Here is a 27,824-nt window from a genome sequence, read left to right as displayed (position 1 = left end):
TTTCTACTCCTAATGACCTAGCCAAATTATGGCATATAAGGTTAGGTCACCTTCCTTTCAAGCAATTGAGCTTGATTAAACCTGAACTTGATCTTACACACATTTATGATTGTATTTGTCAACTATGTCCGGCAGCCAAACAAACCAGACTGGCCTTTCCACATAGTTCAATAAAAACATGTAATCCATTTGAGTTGATACATGTAGACATATGGGGTCCTTATAGAAATTCTACTCATACATGTTGTAAGTTGTTTCTTATAATGTAGATGACTTCACCAGATGTACATGGATTTATTTTCTTAAAAATAAATCTGATGCAGTTCATTTTCTACAAGATTTTGTTCAATATGATGTTACTCAATTTAAATTCTGGTTGTTGCTGTAAGATCTGATAATGCCAAAGAGCTCAGTGAGGGTGCTATACTGAATTTCTACAACTGAAAAGGTATTATGTGCCAAAAGAGTTGTGCTGGCAGTCCACAACAAAATACAGACATCTGCTTGAAGTTGCCATGTCTTTGTTTTTCCAAGCCAAATTACCACCTTCTTACTGGAATGAATCCAGACTAGCTGCTGCTCATATCATCAACAGATTGCCTCTACAATCTTTACAAAATGTTTCTCCTTACTCTAAGTTATATGGTCACTCACCCAAACTTGCTCATCTCAAAGCCTTTGGCTCCCTTTGTTATGCATCCACCCTCAAACAAAACCGTTCTAAGTTTGATCCTAGAGCACAAGCTTGTGTATTTCTAGGCTACCCTCCACATCAAAAGGCCAATAAATTACTTAACCTTCACACCATGAAAATCCAAGTTAGTAGAGATGTTGTCTTCCATGAAAAGCACTTTCCATTTCATCTCTCAACTTCTCACACCTCTCACTTCCTTTCTTTATCCCCACTTCTACTCCACCTACACCATTATCTCATTATGATTTCCCTGATATTTTCTCCTGTAGTCCTCAGCCCACCACTCCTTCTGTCCCTCATCTTCATCTTCTCCTACCCCTATTACTTCTACTAACTCTCTAGCCCTTCTATCTCATCTCCTCCTCTTCTTAGAAGATCTTATAGATCAACTAAACTCCCCTCTCATCTTACTGATTTTCATTTTTCTCTTCCCCACAAACACACAGCTGCCCTTACACATCACTGGTGTAATTTAGTCCAGTTTGACACCCTTCCTTCTCATAAAACAATCATCTCTTCTTTAACTTTCCAAGAATCCACTACTTACAAGGCTGCTTCTAGAGATCCTAATTGGCTTACTGCCATGGATAAAGAGTTACAAGCTCTTGTTCATAACAATACCTGGGATGTTGTACCTCTTCCTTCTGGAAAAAAGCCCATAGGCTGCAAATGGGTTTAAAAAGTTAAGTTGAAATAAGATGGAACCTTAGAAAGATACAAGGCTAGGCTTGTAGCTAAGGGTTTTACTCAAAAATTTGGTATTGATTACCAAGAGACCTTCTCTCCTGTTGTGAAAATGGCTACTGTCAGAAGCCTCATTGCTATTGCTGCTTCACAACATTGGGATATCTTCCAACTTGATGTCAATAATGCTTTTTCGCATGGGGACCTTCATGAGGAGGTGTACATGAAAATGCCAGAAGGTGTCCCTAATCCTCTCAAGCATGTTTGCAAACTCAAGAAGTCCTTATATGGCTTGAAGCAAGCTTCAAGACAATGGTTTGCAAAACTTGTTTGTGAACTTACACATCAAGGTTTCCTTCAGTCTAAACATGACTACTCTTTGTTCATCAAAAAGTCAAGCAACAAAATGACAATTGCAACCATTTATGTTGATGATATCACTACTACAAATAGGTGCAAAAGTATCACCTATGAGAGACCTCCTTAATAACATAAGTGATTATTCAGCTAAAAACACCTAATTTGTTAGAAAGGTGGTATGTTATAACATGATAAAGGAGACCTCTTTCTTAAAAAGATGGTTTTTTTAACCTTCTCAAAAATTTCCAATATTAAAGAAACCACTTATTCATATTAAGTGGTGATTTTGATTTTATATCCATTTTAAAAATATATCTTCATCCATATGCACAGTGGCTGATGTAACTAGTAACACCAAACTTAAAAAAAAAAAAATATCTTAACCAATTCACACTCAATTCTCTCTCTCAAAAACTCCCTTTCCTCAATTCACGCTCTTTTCTCTCATATCTCACTTCCTCTCCCTTTCTCTCATACAATCTGAGATACGGCCTCTTGAGATTACGACAAATTTGCGTTCTTCTAAGGTCGCCGGCGAGCCTGCTTGTTCGATCTATCTCCATCCATACGTTTGTGTCGTCCATAGAGCGCTGCTTTCCATTCGCCTACTCTCGGGGTCGGTTTCAGGCTTAGTTGTCAGTGTTTAATTTTATAAACTATGGTGGACGAAGAAAAGATGATGACGATGGTTGACGGAGAATGCAGTGAACCCGAACAATCCATTGTAGTATCGACTACGACAAAAGAAAATAGGAGAGAAAAGATCGAAGGTCATCGGTGGTGGAATGCAAACGGAGGAAGCAAGGTGGTTGAACATAAATGGACGAATTTAGATGAACAATGAGATATAAACAGAGTAAGGTCATCGGTGGTGGTGATGTGAATAGAGAAAAGTAGTGTGCGGGGAAGTCTAGATGACTATTGACAGTTGTGTGCGGAACTCGGTGGACGACGGTGGGCGTGGAAGAACGACAGTTGACCTCCAAGAGTCGTGACTAGGTACACCTCAATCTGCTCAAATTTCTTGATTTCTTGTTTTACTTTACATATTAGGGTTCATCAATTTCATGAGAATTGGAAAATAAATTGCAATTTCACTTGTTATGGGTGTTTTTATATCATATTATATAATCTAGAATTGTTAGAAATGTTGATTTTGTCGTTGTACTTTGATTTGGGTGTTATTGGTGTGTTGAAAATTAAAATGGCATTATGTTTTGAATTGGGTGTTATACTGTTATGCTGATTTTGTTGATTATATTTTATAGATCACTTCTTTCCTCCTCATGCTGAATTTTGGTTAGCCAATACTCGACCTATCAACTTTCACCTGCATCAACTTTCATAGATTATTAGGATCCAAACAAGAGGTGTAGGTGATATCAGCTGCTTCTGTTTAGCCAAAGATTGGTAGATCTCTGAGCTTATCTTCTTGAAAATGAAGTCAGAAGTGGTCTTCCATTCCTAGTTACTCACGCTAGCAGTAGGAAATGACTATAAAATTTGGCCTTAAATTGGCTTTGCATTCCATGGCTTCAATTTGGATGATATCTGTCCCTAAATGTTTGTACTTAAAAATGGAACACTTGATCTCCAACTTTTCAAGCAATCATTCGATAAGCTCAAACTTATACAATATAGAGATCAATTCTAGGCTGTCTGGACATAGGTTACTGCGTCTTGCATGTGGGTTTACACCTAGAATAGGAAATGCTTTCTTCCAAGTAGAAGCGACATCAATCGTCCATGTATTCTAGTTTAGAGTGCTTTATTGGCTGGCTTTTGTTTGCATATTCATTTTTCATATTCGCATGGTATGTGTTCTATAAATCTCCAGTCATCCGAATGAAAATGTCCACATTGTAATCAATGAGAATGTAGTAACATACCCAAAATGATTTACATATATTTGAATCATAATATCAAAGTAATCACCTAACTGTTCCTTGTCATTTTTGTTAGCGGAATCATAAGATTAGCCACTCATTTTGAATGGACATTAAGACAATAAAAAAGAATCCAACAATCAAGCGGAAAAAACCTGAGGTATACTATGTCATTCTTTTTTTTATATTAGTATGATGCATATATTGAAGCTCATTCAGCCATATATATATGACTAATTGTATCATTATATCTTTGAAAAAGTGTCTTCGTCAACACCAAGAATTTCATGAATGTGGATATTATGTTTGCAGATATATACTCGAGACTGTAGAGAAAAGGCGGCAAGCAATTCTTGATAAGGTATCATTCTTAAGAACACTGAATTTTATAAAACAATTGTTTGTTTGATCAACTCGAATAAGAAAACTTCATTCCTTTATTTATGAATGTATTTGTAAATTTGTGGTGTTTCGGGTTGGAAACTGGAATTATGAGTAGGGATTAAGGAATGTATGCCGAGGACTAAAGGCGAGTGTTCGTTATTGTTTCTTCTCCTTAATTAAAGTAAAGAATATATAAGTTGTACATAGGGTATCCAAGTTATCTAGAACCATCGACAAGGTAGTACCCATATCACATAATATCTTGTTTCCTAACTAATAAAGTTGTTGACAGCTTCCCCTAACTAATAGACTATGATGCCACCAAGGGGAAGAGTAATGAATAAGGAAGGGGAAGAAATGAAATCAGGCCTATATGGGTAGATAAAATATTTTGTTGTAGTATATTTTGCAGCTTGTATGTTTATCTTTTGAATGTTTTATACTTTGCAGTACTTTGGCGGAGTTACAATTAAATTTTCTCAAATGAGCTCAAAGACTTGTGCATCAAATATGTGGATGAATATAAACAAGTGGATGAAGAAGAATCAGAAGATAATGACCATTTTGATTAGGATGTGTGTATTTTCTTTTTGAGCGGGATTAGGGAGGTGCTTCTATTTTTGTGCACATGAATTGGAAGAAACGTGCCTAGGTGCTCTATTATTTTTTTATAACGTAGTTGAATATTTGAAATCTTTAACATTCAATTGATATGCATGTGATTTTGTAGTGAATGATATTGAATGAATGAAAAGGTTTCCAATTTTAAAGTCATCTGAATTATCTCAATACAAGTGCCTAGAGGTTCTATATATATGTAAATTACTAGTAGATTATGAAAGATACGCATGGAGCAGGTGAAACGGATTGGGGAAGCGTATAATAATATTGAAATATTGTTATTGATTGTCGTTTTTTTTATAAAAAAAAAAGTTAAAGAGACCACATTTTCCTTTTAAGTGGTATTTTAAGGAATGATAAAAAAGACCACCTACATATTAAAAATGATTTCTTTTTAAGATAAAAAAGACCACCTATCTGTAAAATGTGGCGCCTTATCCTTCTTCTTTTTTTCCCATTTAAATTCATAAATCACCACTTATTTAAAGGGAGTGCTCTCTTTTATCAAATTAAGAAACCACCCATGATAAGTGGTTATTTATCCTGAGAGACCTGTGAGCTGAAGACCACCTCTCATGTGGTCTCTAAATGAGATTTTAGGGGGTCTCTTTAGGCTTTATTGTAGTAGTGTATTATCATCACAGGCACTGATCCTACATCTATTCAGTCCCTTAAACATCATCTTGACAGGGTATTCAACATCAAGGACCTGGGTAGGCTTCATTTCTTCCAGGGAATTAAAGTAGGTTATTTTGTTGATGGCATATCTCTTACTCAACATAAGTTTACCAAGGAACTTCTCCAATTTGTTGGCATTTCTTCAACTAAAGCAGTGGCTACTCCTCTGCCTCTCAATCTTAAATTATTAGCTGATGAAGGAGCTCTTTTCCATGACCCTGACTATTATAGAAGTGTGGTGGGCAAGCTGAACTTTCTGACAAACACCAGGCCTGATCTTAGCTACAATGTGCAAACCTTAAGTCAGTTCATGCACTCTCCCAAGGTACCACACTACAATGCTTTGGTTCATGTACTCAAATATGTTGCATCCACTTCAGGTCAAGGTATTTTGATGAAGGCCACTGATTCTCTTTCTCTACAAGCCTATACTGATAGTGACTGAGGGGCTTGTCCCAATTCCAGGAGGTCCATTTCAGGCTATGTTTTACTTCTTGGTTCTTCCCCTATTAGTTGGAAGAGTTAGAAACAATCCACAGTGTCAAAATCTTCATCTGAGGCTGAATATAGAGCTATGTCCAATGCTGCTTCTGAAGTTCAATGGCTTGTTTGGTTGCTTGAAGAGCTGGGTATTGTGAAACTTAAACCTGTCAGCCTCTATTGTGATAATCAAAGTGCTCTACACATATCACATAACCCAGTATTCTACGAACGAACCAAACACATTGAAATAGATTGTCACTTTACACGTGACAAAATCATTGAAGGTCTTCTTGATGCCAAATACATGCCTAATCAACAACAATTGGCTGATGTATTTACTAAAGTCCTCCCTTCTGCTCAGTTTCAGCAGCTTCTTTCCAAGCTAGGCATGCTTCACTCTGCCTCTTCTTCCCTACCTAGCTTGAGGGGGGGTATTGGTGATATGACCTCAGCTGCCAGCTCACCTTCCTAAGCAGCTCATTAATTCAACTAACTGATTAGTTAGTTACAGATTCTGTTATGGCTTATTGATTAGTTACAGTTTATGTTATGCCTTGTTGGCAACCTTCTTGAATTACTCATTACATATAAATACTCTCATGTAATGTTTTGTTACTCAATTAATTCAAGTCTTCACATTCTCTCACATTGAGTGTAATGTGTTCTCTCTCTCTCTCTTCTTGTTAATCTTTGTTTCTGCTCATCTTTTTCTTGATAATAATTGATCGATCACATTTGATCAATTAACACTATATATTTAGATGCTTATTCTGATGTTTATTCTTAATTTTTTTCCTTAACCAATAGACGAAAGGATGTGTTTGCTTGCTTTAATGTACTTGATTATCAGTAGAACCAGTTTTATACCAGTTTTGAGAGACTACTAAATTCCGCCGACTAAGCGCAACCCGTTGTTTCACTTTCGAAAGACTAATTTAAAACGGTAAAAACAAACTCGCCAAATTAACAAAGATGAGAGCGATTCAACAATGAAACACTTTCTCAAAATCGGTGAATGTTGTTATTGACTATAACTTCCGAAAAAATCAAGTCTTCAAGAAAAAAAATTATGATTAAAGCAAAAAAGGAAAAATCATCTGACGGAACAAATGAAAGACGAAAAATACCTTTGATGGAGCGAGTGCTCCACAATACATGATCGCTTCGTTATTTTTTGTTTCTTTTAAAAAAAAATTACCTAAATTTATTATTCACGATAGAGGTTCAAATTTTGGTGTTTACACATATTAAAAGAATAATTTGTTATATGTAAGTTTTTTTTTAGGGGAAAAATGGGTTTGGGTAAAACAATGAGGAAGAGGCGAGTTTAGCCCACTTACAAGCTAGAAGGTTCCATCCTAAAACCAATTGGTTTTTGTTATATGTAAGTTTATTATACAAGAAATTAGCATACAACCTTGCGTTGCATGTACAATTGTCATGTTACAATATATATTGAGAAATTTTAATTTTAGGATGATGGAAAAGGATTATTAGAGTTCTCAAGTAAACACAAGGGATTATTACTTATATAAGCTAAATGTTAGTGATGCAATTTAAAAATAAAAAGTTATGATGGAAAAGTAATTTTGTATCTCCATAATTATTTTTTTATCTTATTGTATATTAATATGCTCAATTTTTTTTGTAAGAAGAATTTTCTTACAAGAAGATAAAATTGAAGATCTTCTTGCAATGGGTGAGAATCGAATATTTATTAAAGAGGTGGAAGGAGGGTCCTACAAATTTACAACAACTTGACTAACCGTAAAGCTCAATATATGCTTGAATATGATTCGTAAAATAATTTGTGTTCTTAATAGCTACATCAAGATAACATACACATGTTCATATTGAATCCAAGTATAGTTTCTATCTATTATGGATAAACGAATGACATGATATAAAGCAAGATATTTATATTCATCACACGAATCAGTAGCAAAATATGAATAAAAATATTGTAAAAATATTTTCATGAATAATTTTTTAATCTTTCATTTTGATTGTAAAGTAGATATAAAGTTTCATTTTCTTGAATAATAGTATCAAAATATAGCAAAAGAAAAGGCCGGTGCATTCCACGAGTGTCAAACTAGTTTCATTTTCACACAAAAAAATCAAGGGAATATCCTTCTTTACATATGAACCGGTGGTTGGCTGATCCGGTTCATAAAAGAACAGCGGTTAGTATGACTGTATCAGGACTTTCCAAATTTGTATTTTTTTATCTTTTGACATGAAAAGAAAATGTATACATAAAAATACAATACTCGGCTATCAAATATGCATCAATCACTGAAATACCCTGCTTTGTGCGTTACGTCCACAAATGTACCACGTGGTCTTCTACTGACAGTCTCTCTCTGAGGTAGACTTCTCTTTCATCATATTCCAAATTCTATTTATACCCTCTTCTTCTTCTCTCTCTTTCTCTCTCTCACTGCTCCCTCAAAACTCTTCTCCTCAATCTCTCTTTCTCTCCACATTTTTTATCTTTAATAACTCAAACAAAATTGTGTATAGTATTCAATATAAACACATATTCTTTATCTCAGACCTGGCTTAAGCAACAGAAAAAACATGATGAATCCTGCGTTAACTCCTACTACTTCCAACACAAATTGGGTTTGTCAGACCCATCTTGCCTTCCCTTCTAGAGCCATGATTTCGACAAAAAAGCACACTAAAAAATCAACTGATTACATTAATATTCAGTCTGCGCTTCAATCTGCTGCTCCTTCAATCCTCCATTTCCCACATCCAATACATGAACCTTATCCAGTACCTCCTACTACTACTACCTCTAAACCTCAAAATCGACCTCAATGGAATATCTTCCAGAAGGCTGCAGCTGCGGCCTTGGACTTGGCTGAGTCCGCTCTCCTGACGCGAGAACGGACCCACCCGCTCCCCAAAACATCCGATCCCCTGGTGCAAATTGCGGGGAACTTTGCCCCTGTGCCGGAGCAGCCTGTCAAGCGGGCTCTCCCCATAAAGGGTGAAATCCCCGCTTGCATTGACGGGGTTTACGTAAGAAACGGGGCCAACCCTTTGTTTGAACCCACCGCGGGTCACCATCTCTTTGATGGGGACGGAATGGTTCATGCCGTCACCATCCATAATGGTGTCGCCAGCTACTCGTGCCGGTTCACTGAGACTAGCAGGCTAGCTCAAGAACGGGAACTCGGGCGACCCGTGTTCCCTAAGTCCATTGGTGAGCTTCATGGTCATTCTGGTATAGCTAGGCTCATGCTGTTCTTCTCTCGTAGCCTGTTTGGTCTACTTGATAGTGAACATGGCATGGGTGTTGCTAACGCTGGCTTGATTTACTTCAATGGGCGCTTACTTGCTATGTCAGAAGATGATATACCTTACCAACTAAGGGTCACCCCAGCGGGTGACCTTAGAACGGTGGGAAGGTTCGATTTCGACGGACAATTGAAATCGACGATGATTGCTCACCCTAAATTAGATCCTGAGTCGAAAGAGCTCTTCGCTCTCAGCTACGATGTTATCAAAACACCGTACCTGAAATACTTTAAATTCACACAAGATGGCGAGAAGTCTCCTGACCTGGAGATCCCACTGAATGAGCCTACAATGATGCATGATTTCGCAATCACCAAGAACTTTGTTGTGATTCCGGACCAACAGGTTGTGTTCAAGATGAAGGAAATGATAACTGGAGGATCACCAGTTGTGTACGACAAGAACAAAACATCTCGTTTTGGTGTCATGCGTAAAGACGCAAAAAACGCATCAGAAATTACCTGGGTGAACTCACCTGACACCTTCTGTTTCCACCTTTGGAACGCCTGGGAAGAGCCAGGGACTGATGAGATTGTTGTCATTGGCTCATGTATGACACCCCCAGATTCTATCTTTAACGAGTGCGATGAAAATCTCAAGAGTGTGCTATCCGAAATCCGGCTCAATATACGGACGGGTCGTTCAACCCGTCGAGCAATTATTGATTTTAACCAGCATGATCATATAAACCTCGAGGCTGGAATGGTAAACCGCAATTTTCTTGGAAGGAAAACCCGGTTCGCTTACTTGGCAATCGCTGAACCTTGGCCTAAGGTGTCTGGGTTTGCCAAGGTAGATTTGGTAACAGGGGAGGTAAAAAAGTTTCTGTACGGCGGGGAAAAGTACGGTGGTGAACCTTTCTTTTTACCGCGCGATCATAGTAACTTAGACGAGCCATCATCCGAGGATGATGGCTACGTCATGGGATTTGTTCATGACGAGAATAAAGGCACTTCAGAATTAGTGATAGTAAATGCTACAAATTTACAAGAAGAAGCCTCCGTTAAATTGCCTTCTAGAGTACCTTATGGTTTCCATGGTACATTCGTAAGATCCGAGGAGTTGATTCATCAAGCTTAACAGATCGGTGATCGATTTGTAGCATGGTAATTTTTTGGTAGCAGACGTGACCGTGGTAATAAGTGGAAAGCTACGTCGATGATGATCAATATTTACCATGGTACTATTTTTACCGTGGTCGATTACGGTCTATTCTTACCAGGGTAACATTTTTTGCCGTGGTCAATTATGATCAATTTTTATCATCATAAACGGTGATTGAAAGGTTGTTAAACAAAGGAGAGTAAAATTACCCAGAGGGATGGTGGATGAAAAAGGGGTCCCCGGGACTCTCCTGGAAATCTACTTCAACCATGTAACAAGCCAACTTTGCTTTTCTTTGTTTTCGTAGTACATATTTGGCTTAAACGATATTTTTTTGTTTTTATTTGGAGGACCAACATGGACAGTAATAGGGACAAGTTAGCTAGGGATTAGTACTTGGTGATTTTTGTTCTTTTAGTTTAAAGTTTAGTAATGGAGTGTGATATTTTAGATGTAGATGATAATTGGTGTTGCAGTTTAGCAGCAAAGGTTTCTGCTGCCTTGCTCATTTTATTGTATAGGCATGCGAGTGGCCGGATATAATAACATCAGTTTTGATTATGTCTAAGCAAACAAATTCAATTAACGATTTCATAACCTTTTGGTTTCAAAGAAGATTTCCGCTTTCTTGATTTTGTCGATAAAGATTACTTCAGCTTGTATTACTTCTCCAATACTCTCTTGCTTTTTACACAATGTTGTTACAAATGCAATAAACAAAGCAAAGATTAATTAACAATTGACACGGATAATTAACGTGGTTCACTAACTATGTGTTAACTATGTCCATAGGCAGATGAAAACCTGATTTTATTAGGTTTTATAAGAGAGTACAAAGCATGGACTACTTTAGTGCTTTATTGTTGAGGCTACAAAGACCACAAGAAGCATTTAAATGATAGTGTTATTAATTTAGCTTTCCTAGAAAACTAAGGAGAGTAACTTAATGAAACAAAATCGAAGAAATCGATTGCCACGCAACAGCCAGTGTGCGACACATCCCGTGGGCGAGAGAATGCAACCATGGGTTGTTGTACCTCCTGCGAGCTAGCAAATTCCACACGTTCTTCGACCTTCCTTGCTCGGGTCGGGGTTAGTGAAGACATCCAAAACCTACGGGCCAAGTTGCGCTACTTTTTTGCTCATCACACCACACACAACACACCATATCAATATTGATGGCATAGTTCACCAAATCTCCACCTTGACTTGAATTCTGTCACACATAACTGATAACCAGATTGTAGATACAAATGGTACCAGATGTCACAAAAATTGCCAGATGTACCCAGACTCTCCCAACCTCAGAATGCCCCTAAGAGCAAAATTAACAACTTAGCACATTTAGGAAGTCCAAAAAATATTGGAACTTGCCATGAGAAACTGGCTTAGCTTAGCGAACATGTATGGAGGATTATCGACAGTGCCTACTTGCATCACCTTGATCCTCTTCTCACCTCTTAGAAAATGATATCTTCCATCAATATGCTTAGTCCTCTCATGATGGACTTGATCATTGGCTAGGCATATTGCACTCAAACTGTCACAATACACAATTGCTAGATCGTGATGTAGACCAAGATCACTAACTAGTCCTTTTAACCATATTGTTGTATTATTCACGGTTTTGATGATGACAAATAATGTTATTGATTCTAGGAAAATAAGTTGACTCTAGGAAATTAATTATGTCACTTAGAATTTGTTTTAATTCATATTATCTTGAGTTTATGTCAAGTTATTTAAATAAATTACTTCATATGCTCAAAATATTATGTAGTATAAACTGCTAACCTAATTACCTGGAATATAATTTTGAATAATAATATTATTTTGAATAGTAACTAACTGAGCTAATGCGAATGACACTAAAGTCACGCTGTTGTTCCTGGATTCTAGGGAGTCAGTTCCTAGAATCTTGGAGAAGTGACCAACTACCCAAGAAGATAGCGCTTAACCAACAACTACCCAAGAAGATAACGCTTAACCAACTATCCAAGAAGAAAGCACACAAACAAAGGTGGCTGGATGGACGTGGACTTAGTGGGAGAAGATTGTGGGAATTATGGCTTTAACAAACGGCTAGATCATGGGTCACTTCTAATACCCATGTCTGCTTAGTGGAGAAAATTTAGGAGCTGTTGTGGTCTCCTATATATAGCTCAACAATGAACCAGAATAAACTAACAACTTCCGAGATTTATTTGTAGTATTTTTATACGGAAGTTTATTTCGATTTTAATACTCTTCCAACAATTATTCTTGTAATACTTTTCGAGTGTGGGTTGAGAGAACAAAATCTTGTAATCAAGAGTGAGAAAGAGAAAGAGAAAAAGAAGAGAGAAAGAGAAGACTTCTAGTAAAGTCAAGTAAGGATAGTCACGTGTTCAGGGGGAACAAGGTGACTGGGAACTAGTTCCCAGAGGAACATAGTGAGGATTGATTTATAATAACTTGTAATAACTATTAAAAAAAAAAAAGAGCAAGGTTTCTTCCTAAAGAATTGAGGAAGAGAACCTTCTTACAAGGATCTTCGTGTTTTCTTCCTTATTGTCTTTTCTCTTCAAATTAGATGATCCACAAAAAGTTTGAAAATCTCCCCAAATACAATTGACCCCCCTCTTATAGTTGATCAAGTAGTGTTTATGCTAGACTAACAATTAGTATCAGAGCCTGATTCCTCCAAATCAGTTAACACTGAGGAGCTAGTACCTTGTAATCATGAACACTACGAGAGAAAGATTAGACGAAGGTTACTCAACCCAACGTCCGCCTATGTTCAATGGCAAGCATTATCGATATTGGAAGAACCGTATGGAACTCTTCATAAAGGCTGAAAACTATCAGATCAGGTGTGGAGAGTCATTTTTCACGACCCCGTATCTTTATACTGTTTAGTAATTATTTATATTATTTTAGTTTAAAATATTTTTTATCAAATAAATAATTTTTTTCTCATTTGACTTTGTCTAAGAAGTGGTCAAAACAAACTCCTAAGTTTACTAGGTTAAGTTAGAACCCAAAACTTATCATATTAGTATTATAGGGAGAAATAAACTTAGAAATAGAAAAGAAAGAAAGAAAAAGAAAGCAAAAGAAAGAAAACAAAAAAAAGGAAAAAGAAATAAAAAAATAGAAATTGTGAGTAGTTAAGCCGATGACTTTATTTTTTTCTCTTGACTCCATCTTCCTTTCTTTTTCTAATCTTCATCCTCCTTCATCCTTCTTGCTACATCACCATTACAAACTCTAGATTTTTTTAGCCATTGTCACACGTCTTCAAGCTAACCATCCATCTTCCCTCGTTTTGTGGGCAATTTCGCAGAGGAGAGATAGGGCTTTGGGGTGCGGTTTTCGAGTCGAAAATCGGGTCAAGGAGACGAAATTTTGGTTCTTTTTACACTCTTCTACATTCCAATTACTTTATTAATCAAGTAAGGTTCTTTCCCATGTTTTAATTCAGTATGTGTTAATTTTTAAACTTTGGAGTTTTGTTAGATTAGGGTTCTTGAATAAATCAAATTATGGGAAATTTATGCCATGTGAAATTTGTTTAATTGGCTATTGTATAATGTTTAATTCGAGTTGTGTAACATGTTTTCGAGTTTAGATTTCAAAGTTTATTACTTTCAAAACTTAGTCTGAATTATTATTCATACATTGTAGTTGTTTGATAAATAAAAGATGTTTTTTTTTATATTTTGCTTTGAATTCTGATTATAAGTGATAGTTTACTTTCTTCTTTTGATTAGGCAAGGTATTGATAATTAGTTTTCTGATTTGTTAGTTGATTAGTAGTTCGACTTAGTAGTACAATAATGTGGTTGTTTGATTAATTATATTTATTAGGATTAGCATGAGTGGTATGTAGTTTAATGTTATGTTATGAGTAGTTCCCCTCAAAAAAAAAAAATGTTATGAGTAGTTAGCATGGAAATTTCTATGTTTTATTTGTTGTTATGTGAACTAAGCCATTTATATTGCATGTCAAAAGGAAATGAGTTTTGTATTCATACGCTTCATGGAGGTGCAGTGTGCTTGCGAGCAAATAGAGTACAGTAGAATGAATAGGGAAATGTTGTAATTGTTATATGTGGTTGTGCTCTTTTAATGTGCTTGAGTCGTGTTAGAAAAAAAAATCAAATAAAGCTCTTTCACTAGGTAATACCATTTATTGGTGAACTATGTGAAGTATACTCAAGTGACTTGTACTATATTATTATATTATATATTGCGGGTTCGTAGAGGAACCTTTTTGACTTGAGACTGAGATTCATTGACTGTGATTGTTGATAAGGTAAGATTTCTTACTGTGCTTGTACAGATGAGTTTAGAAATTGTTTTATATTGTTTGGAAGTTATTTTAACAATGAGATTGTTTTATGAAGTTTATACGTTGAGATTTAAATGGTTTTCCGTATTTATATTGAAAGAGTTTATGAGATTATTTATGAGGTTTATAGTGGAAAGGAGGAAGTTCCAAATTGTTATCAAGTTTTAGTTAAATTGTGGGGTTGCTGGCAAGCGGTATTCCTCGAGTATGGAAGTATGTTGAGTTAATAGTGTCTCAACAATATATTTTAGTAGTTGTGAGTATATTGATCAATACTATTGCCATTTGTCTTCCTTCTTGGTACGTTATCAAGTTAGCGGTATGCATACTAGGGACTTTGGTGTTTACCTTATCTAGTGATCCTAGATAGCTCATTGGATTTTTATTACTTCCTACTCACAGATTATGAAAGGTTATATTTGAAAGTTTTACTGATTATCAGAAAGAAAGATTGGATTTGAGGTTGTTAGAAAGTTTATATATTTTATATATAATCTGTACAACTTTTAAATGAATTTGTAAGATATTCCTATATATCTTACGTGCATATTGAATAGTTTTGTTTTATTACAGTATTAAATCTTGCTTAGCCTTTGGCTGATATTACAATGTTTAATGTGCAGGGACTTGAAGATAGTTACACTAGTGGAAAAAACCCTATCTTGTCACTTAGTAAACAGAAGCAGTTTATACAAAACTGCATCTGAAAAATTAATTAAAAAAATAGGAAGAAAAGGTGGGAAAAAAATATGATGCGGTCCTCTTGTGGACCGCATCAAATTAAAAATCTGATGCGGTTTTTTTGAAAATCTGATGCGGTTCTTCGGACCGAGATTTTCTTATTTTTTTAAAAAAAAAAAAACCTGAAACCACTCAACCCTTGGCCCATTTACTTTCACCACAATCCCAGCCCACCCCACTCAACTCACTCAAACCCTAATCCTATCCCCTCTCTCCTCACTCAACTCAACCTCTCCTATCTCTCCTCACTCCACGGTGCCCCTCTCTCCCATCACTCCACCCACACAACACCACCTCTCTATCCTCACTCAACTCAACCTAAATCCCCTCTTCGCTCCTCTCTCTCTTCTTCCCTCCTCCCTCTCAAATCCACGACACCCACGAATCAGCAGAAGTCATCACGAAAGAATCTGCACGAGTCTTCACGAACGAATCGGCACGAGTCTTCACGAACCCACGAATCTTCACGAACGAACGAATCTGAACGAGTCTGCACCAATCGAAGACGAAGACGAATTGAGGACGAAAAGAACGTCGAAGGCAAAGCACCAAAATTTAGTCGAATCTAGAAAGTTTCTTTTTCGTTCTTTTTTTCTGTAATTTCGTTTTATATTAGAGGAAAATGTTTTATTTCGTTTTATATCAGACGAAAATTCGCTTGTATTCTATAATTTATATTTTTAGTTATAATTTTCGTTTAGTTTATGTAATTTACGTTTTTTAGTTAGATTTAGTTTTTTTTTTTATTTTCGTTCATTTTCATATGTATTGTTATTTAGTTAGATTTAATTTATGTAATTTATATAATTTTCGTAATTGTATATATACACATTCTGGTTATATATATATATATATATATATATATGTGTGTGTGTGTGTGTGTGTGTGTGTGTGTGCGTGCGTGCGTGCGTGCGTGCATGTGTGTGTGTACAAAATGGCGTACACAAGCTGCAGTGCTGCTTTGTTGGATTTGGTCCTACAGACCTGCAGTGCAAAGCAGGTTTTTTAAAAAAAATTCATGACTCAAAATTTGATGCGGTCATGCCAAAACTGCATCAGTAAGGGATAAACTGATTCGATTTTGGACCGCATCAGTTTGTCGTTCGTAACTGCTGCAAGCCCATCTGATGCGGACCAAAACCACATCAGTAAGCCCAGTTTTAACCGCATCGGATGGGTGTTTTCCTACTAGTGTTAGCTCCGATTGGGTTAAAGAGTACGTTGGGTCTCTTTCGAGTTATTAAGACATTAAAAAGAACTATGCTATTATTTATTTGACTATAAGATTGATATTTTGGTTTGTAATAATTAATATACATTCTATTTAGTTGGTCTGCAATAATTATTTAAAATTTATTGTTTATCGTTTTAATTAGAACCATTAGCCTTGTAGTTATTATTACTAATTATCGCGGCGTAGCACCTTTGGATTTTCGAGTTTTTTTTTATATTAAGTTGTTTTAAGAAGTATTGAAAATTCAGGGTTGTTACATCACTTAAATTGACGACTTTGAAGTTACTGAGAAGGATGAAAAAGGCGAGTCAGTTCCTAAACCTCTTTCAAAATATGATAAAGAGGACTTTGATAAGATGGAAATGAATAACCTGGCAAAGAAGATTCTTCACTGTGGTCTTGACCCCCATGAACATAATAGAATCATGGGTTGCAAATCTGCAATGAAAATATGGGAACTTCTACAAGTGACACACGAAGGAACAAGCGAAGTCAAAAGATTAAAGATAGACATGCTCATGCACGCACATATACGAGTTGTTCCAGATGAAACCTAAAGAGTCAGTTCAAGATATGCTCACATATTCTCCAATATTATCAATGAGCTTGATTCTCTAAGAAAGGCTATCACTCTATAGGAACAGGTTCGAAAAGTCCTAAGGAGTCTCCTACAAGATGATAAATAGATGGCGAAAGTAACAGCTTTGCAAGAAACTAAGGACTTCACCACATTTAATGTCGAGCAACTTGCAGGTTCCTTGTTGACTCATGAGTTGCACCTAGGTACTCATGAAGTTGAACTTAGTAGACCTAAAGCTTTGTCTTTTAAGTATAAAGAAAAAGATTATCTAGAAACTGATGATGAGAAAGCTGCATTGATCGTGAAAAAGTTCAAGATGTTATTTAACAGGAACTACAAAGGAAAGAGTGCTAGAAAGCCATCAAATTAAGCTACCATAAATGTGGAAGTCCTGATGACTTTATTAAGGAGTGTCCAGTTTGGGAGAACAACAACTCAACAAGGGAAAAGGAAAATACAAGGAGAAAGGGAAGGAATAGAAAATCCTTTCTCCAAAACTGAAATTAGAAGGGCCATGGTTGCAGCCTGTGGGGAATCCGAGTCTGACGAGGAGCAAGAACAACCTGAAGAAGAAACAGCACATCTGCGTCTTATGGCAAAGATAGATGACGAGGAGGACTTGCCAAACAACAAGGTATGTATTAATGTTATTGAAGAAGAGTTATCATAACTTAAACAGAACCAACTTATTCAATTGCTTTTGGAAACTTTGGATGATTACAAGGAAATTTGCATTAGAGAGGAGAATATGGAGAACGCCTTGGAAGTTACCAAAGAACATTCAAACTAGTTTGAAACTTTATACTCAAGTATTGAGGAACGGTTCTTTGAAGTGTTTGATGAAAACCGCCGTATGAAAGAAGCATGTCAAAAGGTTAAAAATGAAAACTACTTCTTGAATATGGAGATGGAAGAATTGAAACTGTATGTCCCTGAAAGAACCAGTTCCCCTAGAAATATCATAACAGACTTCGAGAAATTCAAATTAGAATACGATTCTATTTTAAATGAAACTCTGGTACTTAAAGGGAAATTGGAATCTTCAAGAACAAAACTTCCTGATCCAGTTAGCTGGATACAAAAATATAAAATGAAGGAAGAAATGGACTAAGTTTCAATCATAAGCAGAAAACACTAGTAGAAAACAGACGATTTGCGTCTCACCATCTGCGTTGCACAATAGGACAAATGTCGCATAAGACCTATTTGTGTCGCATGCAATTACAGGGAATCGATGCATAAGACGAACTATGTGCGTCGTATCTAACTAATGTGCGTCGCATGAATCCCATGGTGCAACGCACATAACAAAGTAATCAGCGTCGCATGAAGCCCATGGTGCGACGCAGATTACAAGCCCAACCCAACCCCGTGTTTTATATCCTCTCTCTAACCTAATTTCTTATTTTAACTCTCAAACCTACTTTCTTATTATCAGTCGCGTCTCTTAAAGGTTTCCTCTCTCTCTCTGCAAGGTTTCGGTTTCCTCTCTCTCTCCAAAGTTTTTTCTCTCTCTCTCTACAACTCTTCTCTCTCCATTTTTCGTTTGATTTCTCTGCGATTTCACTCTCAGCACGACTTGTAAAGCACGTTTTCATTCTCAGAAGCACGATATTTGTGCTCAGATTTCTCTGCGATTTCATTCTCAGAAGCACGATTTCTTTCTCAGAAGCACGATTTGAAGAAGAACGAGATTTCTTTCTGTTAGATATGGTTTTTGGCGATTTGAAGAACGAGATTTGAAGAAAGAGATTGAAGAACGAGATTTGAAGAACGAGATTTGAAGAAGAACGAGGTTTTTGGCGATTTGTATTTTTTTAAAATATATTTAGTGAAATTTCTGTCTGTTAGATTTGGTTTTTTTAAGGTTTAGTTTTTTAATTTCGTTTTTTGTTGTATGTTAGATCTGAATTTTTCATTTTTGATATTTGTTAGATTTTTTTCGTTTCTTAATCGACGCAAGACAATTTGTACCCTTGAGGTTCACTGGTTATTATTATCTCGTTTAATTTCGTTTCGTTTCTGTTAGATCTCGTTTTTTGTTGTATCTCGTTTATTGTATTTCGTTTTTTTTACTATATTTTGTGTTAGATTTGTATTTTTTTTTTGTTGAATTTTTTTCATTTCCTTTCTGGGTTTTTTTATTTCGTTTCTGGGTTTTTTTTATTTCGTTTCTGGATTTTTTTATTTCGTATTTTTTGTGTAAGATCTGCTTGTATATATTTCAAACATCATTCGCTTGTGTATTTCATTCTTTGTATTTTTTTTGTGTTAGATCTGCCATGTCTACAATTATTTAGTGTAGGCTATGTTTGGGTACTTATTTTTTTTATTAAAAAATCGAAGATTTGCGTCGCATGTCCTACTTGATCCGACGTAGGAGAATAATGTGCATCGCATGTGGCACCATGTGCGACGCACATTAGTCTTCCTTGGGCTTCCTATGCTACTGGGGAATTGGATGCGGAGGTTTGTGATGTGCGTCGCATGTTGACAAGGATATGACGCAAATAGCCATTCATCTGCATCGTTTTCTTGTCCGACGCAGATCTGTATCACTAATTTGTGTCGAGACTCCGACGTAAATTGTGCTCCTAGGTCCGACGCAAATTAACATTTTTCTACTAGTGAAAACAAAATGAAGAAATATGGTTATCTGCCAAGCAACCGAATATGTTCTTACTATGGGAACAATGGTCACTTAGTATCTGACTATTCCACCAGAGAAGAACATATTGAAAGGAACACTCGTTTAGTTAAGCAAGTGTGGAAAGTTAAAAGGAACTCAAGCCCGACAGAGGAACCCAAGTCACACTGGGTTTCTACCACTGACTAATTGGTCTAGATACAGGCTAAAGTGAGGAGGAACAACCTGTGGTACCTCGACAACAATTTTTCCAAGCACATGACAAGGGAAAAAACCAAATTTCTCCACTTTCAGTCTACAAAGGAGGGAATGTGACCTTTGGAGACAATCTTATAGGTAACATTGTCGTTGTAGGTAAGGTTAGGAAATCTCAGTCACATTCTTTAGATAATGTATTTTTGGTCGAGGGTTTGAAACATAATTTACTTAATATTTCCCAGTTCTATGATAAGCGGAACAATGTGAAATTTACTAATGAGTGTTGTGTAGTAAGTGATGTAGGTACACGTACCAAGATACTAGAAGGAACTAGGAAGGGAAACACTTATGTTGTTGACTTGAACCTGGTTCCTAGGAACACTCTGACTTGTTTAAGTGCAATAGAAGACGAACCACTCCTTTGGCATAAAAGGTGTGGTCATGCAAGCATTACATTGCTTTACAAGCTAAGTGGAAAGGACTTATTAGTTATTAGTCTTCCAACAATCAAGGTCTCAAACCATGAAATTTGTAGAGCATGTGCGAAAGGAAAACAAGTTCGATCCTCGTTCAAAACAAAGAAGATGGTAAGTTCACAAAGTCCACTTGAATTGATTCACATGGACTTATGTGGCCCTGTACGTGTCCAAAGCAGATCAATTAAGAGATATGTATTAGTCATAGTTGATGATTTTTCTAAATACACATTGGTTATTTTTCGTCATAGCAAAGATGAAACTTTTGATGAATTTGTGACCTTTGCTAAAAGAATTCAAAGAATAAATGGTTTTAAATTGAAACATTTAAGATTTGACCATGGTAAGGAGTTTGAAAACTCCAAGTTTGATGTTTTTTTGCAACAATGAATGACTAAATCACAACTTCTTAGCTCTAGGACCCCACAACAAAATGGCGTAGTTGAAAGGAAAAATCGTACTCTTGGAGCACATGGCTAGAAAATTGCTCATAGCCAGCAATCTTCCAAAAAACTTTTGGGCAATGCAGTTAAAATAGCTTGTTATATCATCAATAGGGTCATGCTGAGACCCATCACCTTGAAGACCCCCTATGAACTTCTCAAAGGAAGAAAACCCAATATCTCTTATTTTCGAGTCTTTGGATGTAGATGTTTTACACAACAATGGTAAAAGATAACTTAGGAAATTTTGATGCAAGAAGTGATGAGGCAATTTTTATTGGATATGCTATAAACTCTAAAGCCTATAGAGTATAGTAGGTGTTTCGAAACAATTGATAATGGCACATGGTGAAATTCGAAAATACCTTTTTTTTCTTGTTAAAGCAAGTATTCTAGCTTTGGACTTGACCCATCTTGATTTTTCTCAAAAACTGCATGAATGTTCATTTTGAAAACGAAGCCGAGCCTTATCTGCAATTTCGAATGGCACAAGGATCTTCCAAGCTTTATCTGTAATTACATTAGCTAAGTTATTTATTATTTCCAAAAAATATAATTAATTCTTTGGTTAAATTTATAGTTAGGATATGCAATGATAATTTCTGTTTTACATAAATCTCTTTTATGCAATGAATAAGCTAAGTATTTATAACTTTGTTAGATAAAATTGTTTAAACAACCCCTAAGTAAAATATTGGTAACATCAAACATGAGTGTGCTCGTCCAATACCTCAAAGTTTTTTGAATCCTGTGGGGAACTACTCACGTTGATTTGGTGGAAGAGTAAAGTGGCCAAGCACAATCATCAGTACTGGAGTCTTTGAAATTTTTCATCCTAACCTTCACTTGTTTAAAAATTCTTGTTGTATCCATAATGTTTGAGGATGTGGTAGGGGTGAGTCGCAAAATCGTTGGAGATACTTAAATTTCTAAAACTAAGAAATTCTCCGATTGACAATTCCTAACATAATAATTATATGTTGGTGAGTAAAACAATGAAAAATTTGACAATAAGGGTTTGAACTTTAATTTCGATAATAATTTTCAAAAGATTTGAACTATTGATTAACCCATATACGTTGCTAATTTAGGAAATCTTAACTTTCAACATGCGATTGACTTGAAACTGTTGAATTTTTTAAGAATTTGATCTACTTCCTACTTCTACCCTCAACTGACCCTTTTGATGGGACGCATATTTTACAAGTTATGAACTATTAAGCCCGTTTCAAGTCATTAAGTCTCGCTAAAAAGTTAATATCCCCTAAGGGAGCTATACATGTTAATCAATAGTTAAAACATTTTAAAAATCATCACCCAAAGTTCAGAACCTTATTGTCAATTTTTCGTAAAAAAAACATGTGATTTCAACAAGATGTCCACTTGGCTAACTCTACTATATAATGAAATTAAGTTGAGAATATGTGAACAATCAAATAATAATCCGATTTAGTAAAAAATGAATTCTTTTTTAAAATATTACATGCTAATCTTTTGAAAGATTGCCTCAATAGGAGAAAAGATCTTTCTTATTTCTTTTAAGAATTTCTTCTATCTTATGTTATCTAAATTTATGTATGGCTGATAAGAACACGTGGTCAAGGCGAATTGGTGATAGCAGAGTTAGGCAAGTGGACATCTTGTTGAACCACATATATGTTGCTATTTATTTCATTCTCCTCGACTAATTGCTCTTGTAGATGAACTTCAAAGCAACATTTTTGTTTTTGTACTATTTCATTACATAGGGTGATCGATATTTTTACTAACATATAAAAAACAAATATGAACATGTATGATGCATTCAAATATTTCAATACATATGCTCAAATATCTTCTTTTTTCTTTTACCAATAATTAAATTAAAGATATTAATGATTGATTAGAGAGGGTATAAATCAAAATGTTTCAACTACAAACAAATTATGAAAATAAATTTCTATCTATTAATCTATAAAATGAATAATACAATATCATGGGGATAATTGTATTGGATGACATGAAACCTTAACTTAATTGTAATCAACAAATGAACACAAAAAATTACAAAATTTTATGCACCGAACTGCGAACAACACATTGTGTCACGGTAGCTCTCAAATTTTTGATAGGGGGTGCCTCCATCTCGAATATTTGTCATTCGGGCAAGATACTAGTTTTTTGTTTGAAATATCTCTTGCCAACAAATCTAGTAATGCATTTTAAATACAATAAATGTTTTTCCCCCATCGATAATGTATATCATTAGGCTTTGTTTGGTTGACAAAACAAATCATGGGAAGTGCAGATTCCTAGGAAGTAAAAGTATATGAAGTTGTTTGGTTGGCAAAACCATGGGAATTTGCACTTCCTAGGAAGTTCTACTTCCTCCAAAATGGAGGAAGTTACTTACCTAGGTCCCCCTAGGTAAGTAGAGATTCCCATAGGAAGTTCTACTTCCCATTGTCAACCGAACACAATTTTACAATTCCTAAGAATTTCAAATACATGGAAAAAATAACTTCCTAGGAAGTATGACTTCCCATATACAACCAAACAAGACCTTAGTACACTACCAAATTTTGAAAAGTACATGTTTGGAGGTGTATTGAATGTGCTACTGCGCGTGTCCCTTTTTTTTTTTGGCAGGATACAGTGCGCTTTCACATAGCATATTCTATAAGTAATTATACGCATTTCTTTTTCCACCGATACGTACCTGATACCTTTATACCAAAGTGCCATCAGACGGACCTCTAGCAAGGTACTTTTGCGATTTGGTTTCTGTAATTTTTATTTTCTCTCAAGTTCATCATGTTTGATGATTGTAGCGATTGTAATAAGCGTGAAACAAGTAAGTATTGAAGAAGAATGATTTGCTGCCTTTGTTATTGATAAGTTACATATATGTATACAAGTGTGAGGAGATAAAATAGGTAATGTACATAAAATAAGGAGAGAATGTAGGTAACCATAATTAACAAAATATCCTAGAGTATCTCCTAAATCTTATCACCCCCCCTCAAGTTGGAGCATGAGGGTTGGAAATGCCCAACTTGGCAAGAAGAAACTGAAATTGGCTCTTGCCAAGAGCTTTGGTGAAGATGTCCGCCAATTGTGAGGTAGTAGGCACATAGGAGGGTGAAATTAAGCCATCTTTAATAGCATCACGCACAAAATGACAGTCGACCTCAATGTGCTTTGTGCGTTCATGAAATACCGGATTCTTAGCAATATGCAATGCTGATTGGCTATCACAAAAGAGACGAACAGCCTTGGGATGATGAACACCAAGACTAAGTAATAAGCCTTTTAACCACTTAAGCTCACAAGTAATAGCAGCCATGGATCGATATTCGGCTTCGGCAGAGGAACGAGCGATGGTTGGTTGTTTCTTAGTTTTCCAGGAGATAGGAGAATGACCTAGAAAAATGAGCCAACCAGTAAGAGAGCGCCTAGTGGTAGGACAAGCTGCCCAATCAGAATCACACCACCCTTGGAGGGTAAGATTACTATCCGCACGAAGAAGAATACCCTGACCGGGAGATCCCTTCAAATAACGAACAACACGAATAGCTGCATCCCAGTGCTCAATGCGAGGAGCCTGCATAAACTGAGAGAGAATGTGAACTGAATAAGCAAGATCAGGCCTAGTGACAGCCAAGTAGATAAGACGCCCCACTAGACGTCAATAGGCAGCAGGATCAGAATAGAGGGCACCATTAGCTATGCCAAGCTTATGATTCTGCTCAATAGGGAACTCAACTGGCTTAGAACCCAACAAGCCAACTTCAGAAACAATGTCAAGAGTATACTTCCGTTGACACAAAAAAAGACCGGAGGAACTGCGAGCAACCTCAATCCCAAGAAAGTATTTTAAGGAGCCAAGATCTTTCATGTGAAAGCAATCACTGAGATAGGCTTTGAAAGCCGTTAAGGAAGCAGAATCATTACCAGAAATGATGAGGTCATCAACATAGACAAGAACATTCATCTGAATGGAACCACGAGTATAGGTGAACAGAGAATAATCAGAGTAAGATTGTAGAAAACCATAACTCCGTAAAGCAGTGACCAATTTGGCAAACCAACATCGAGGAGCCTGTTTGAGACCATAAAGAGACTTTCGAAGTCGACAGACTAAGTTCGGAGCAGGAGATGTAAAACCAGGAGGAAGTTTCATGTAAACTTCCTCATTAAGACCACCATGTAAGAAAGCATTGTGGACATCCATTTGATGAAGTTCCCAATTCTTGGAGGCAGCAATAGCCAAGAATGCACGAACAGTGACCATTTTGGCAACGGGAGCAAAAGTTTCAGTGTAATCAATACCCTCCTCTTGATGATTGCCCAGAGCAACCAAGCGAGATTTTAGTCTTTCAACAGTGCCGTTGGAGTTATACTTGATCCGATAAACCCATTGACAACCAAGAGCACGTTTACCGGGAGGAAGAGGAACAAGAGACCAAGTATCATTAGCCTCTAAGGCTTTTATTTCATCAGACATCGAATGTTGCCAGGCACTGTTTTTCATAGCCTCCTTAAAAGACTTAGGTTCCGTTCCTGAGGTAATAGCTGCAAGAAATAACCGATATTGCATAGAGAAATTGTCACAATTAACATAATGGGCTATAGGATAGTGAGTACCTGAAGCAGAAGGAGACGAAGTAGAACAAGACGGTTCGGGTACAACGACAGAATTGGTTACATAGTCACGTAAAAGGACCGAAGGAGTTTTGTGCCATAAACCACGACCCAAGACTGGAGAGTCATCAGAAGAAATAACGGGGGAGGAGGGGGGCGCTAAATCAGAAGTAGGCCCAGTAGAAGAGAAAGAAATCGGGTCTGTGGTATTAGACGTGGGAGATGTAGGCTCAATTTGAGGAGGAAGGGGTCCAGTAGATGTGGGAGAGGGTGAAGGGATCGAAGGCCCAAGAGGAGGCCCAGGCGGTTCCATAGTAGGAGAGTTTAGGGAAGACACGGACTGGGTAGGGGACCCGGTAGGGAACACGGACTGGGTAGAAGGCCCAGTAGGGGACACGGTTTGAGGAGAGGGCCCAGGAGGGGGTGTAGAAATGTGTTTAGGAGGATTTGTAGGAGTGGGCTCAGAAGAATTGGGCAAATTTGTGGAGTCAGAATATGTGGACTCATAGTCAGTAACAGGAGCAAAATCATCATGTATGTCTAAACAAAGTGGAACGATAGAGTCAGGAGTGATGTTGGCTTTTTCGGGATGAATAAATGGAAATATATCTTCAAAAAATTTGACGTCACGAGAAATAAAAAATTCTCGAGCATCAAGGTCAAAAAGTCTCCAACCCTTTTTCCCAAAAGGATACTCCATAAAAAGACACTTCGGACTTTTACTGGCAAACTTATCACTCTTGGATTTTAAGTTGTAGGCAAAGCAAAGACATCCAAAGGTACGAATGGCATCATAAGAGGGACAAGTACCATGTAAAATCTCATAAGGGGTTTTGTTATCAAGAAGAGGAGTAGGAGTGCGATTGATTAAATGAGCAGCAGCAAGGACACTTTCCCCCCAAAAATTTAATAGGTAGATGGGCCTGAAATCTCAAAGCTCGCCCAACATTCAAAATGTGTTTATGTTTACGCTCAACCCGCCCATTTTGTTGTGGAGTATGGGTACAAGAGGTATAGAAAAGAATCCCCATGGCAGAAAAATAATCATGCAAACAATGAAATTCCGTACCATTATCACTTTGAACAATTTTTATGGTTTGAGAGTATTGGCGATCAACCATAGCAACAAAGGACATAAACATACGGAAAACCTCAGTTTTATCCAGCATTAAATAAACCCATACAGCACGAGAATAATCATCCACAATAGTCAAAAAATAACGAGCACCACAAGAGGATGAATGTTTGTAAGGTCCCTATAAATCACAGTGAATTTTCTCAAAAATCCTAGAAGCACGATTGTCACTTAAAGGAAATTTATCTCTAGAGTGTTTAGCACGAAAACAAATTTCGCAAGCTTTATTCAAATGTCCATTCAAACCAAAAACAGGGGGAAGTAACTTTACAACTTTTTCAGAAGGGTGACCCATGCGTTGATGCCAAAGAGTGAGAGAAGAAGAAACATGAGAAACCGTGACATGATGTACCGCATCCGTGCCGAAGTAGTAGAGACTGTCTCGTCTAACTCCCGTTCCAATCTGCTTCTTCGACTGGTCTCGAATAACACATGTATGTAAGTCAAAGTGAACAATACAATGCAAAGAATCGATTAATTGAGAAATAGACATCAAGTTGCAATTTAATGATGGAACATAAAGAACGTTATAGAGAACAATATCAGAAGAGAGACGAACCGACCCCTCTTGGGTAGCAATAATAGAGGTACCATTGGGTAACCCAACTGGACAAGGAGATGATAAATGAACAAGATCATAAAGCCAATCAATATTTCCAGTAATATGACGGGAAGCACCCGTATCAAGTATCCATGATAAATTATCAAACGTACCGGTTAAACGATCATCGGGAATTTTGGTACTACCAATCAAACCTGCTAATACCTTCCATTGATCTGCTGTAAAAGAAGAAGAGGCGGCAGAAGTGGAAGAATCTGCCACGGCCGAAGGAACAGCAGAGGCAGCAGCCATGTTGGCGCGGGCAGGACCACCCCGGCCACGACCACTACGGCCTCCACGAGAAGCAGCAGCCCTTTGCTGTAATCTTTCTTCATACCAAGAAGGATATCCATGCAGTTCAAAACATTGAGCAAGTTCATGACTGGTTTTGTGACAGTGAGTACAAGAAAGGTGAGACTTGTCGGGGCGGTCAGGACGCCCACGGCCACGTCCAGCAGGAGCTTGCAAGGCAAAACCCACGGCAGGTGGGGGAGGAGCAACAGAAGATGTGGTTGCGAGACGAACACGTTCGTCTTGAATCACTAATTGAAAAGCTCGGTCGAGAGAGGGAAGAGGATCTTGGGCTAGAATATTGGAACGTGTTTGA

At 36.8% G+C, this 27,824-nt stretch overlaps 1 protein-coding gene across 1 annotated transcript; it reads left to right on the top strand.

Annotated features, from left to right (window-relative positions):
• The first annotated feature begins 8,237 nt into the window (after window positions 1-8,237).
• Window positions 8,238-10,767, top strand: LOC104883854 (9-cis-epoxycarotenoid dioxygenase NCED2, chloroplastic). Its single transcript, XM_010668419.4, has one exon. The coding sequence runs from the start codon at window positions 8,374-8,376 to the stop codon at window positions 10,180-10,182; it is 1,809 nt and encodes a 602-aa protein (XP_010666721.1). The 5' UTR covers window positions 8,238-8,373; the 3' UTR covers window positions 10,183-10,767.
• The last annotated feature ends 17,057 nt before the right edge of the window (window positions 10,768-27,824 follow it).

Source organism: Beta vulgaris, chromosome 8 (assembly GCF_026745355.1).
Source record: "Beta vulgaris subsp. vulgaris cultivar EL10 chromosome 8, EL10.2, whole genome shotgun sequence".
Lineage (NCBI taxonomy): Eukaryota > Viridiplantae > Streptophyta > Magnoliopsida > Caryophyllales > Amaranthaceae > Beta > Beta vulgaris.
This window is presented reverse-complemented; position numbering and strand designations above follow the sequence as displayed.

Bases quoted from the DNA above. Each gene is read 5' to 3' on its own strand.
- LOC104883854 (XM_010668419.4), top strand. From the start codon at position 8,374: ATGATGAATCCTGCGTTAACTCCTACTACTTCCAACACAAATTGGGTT.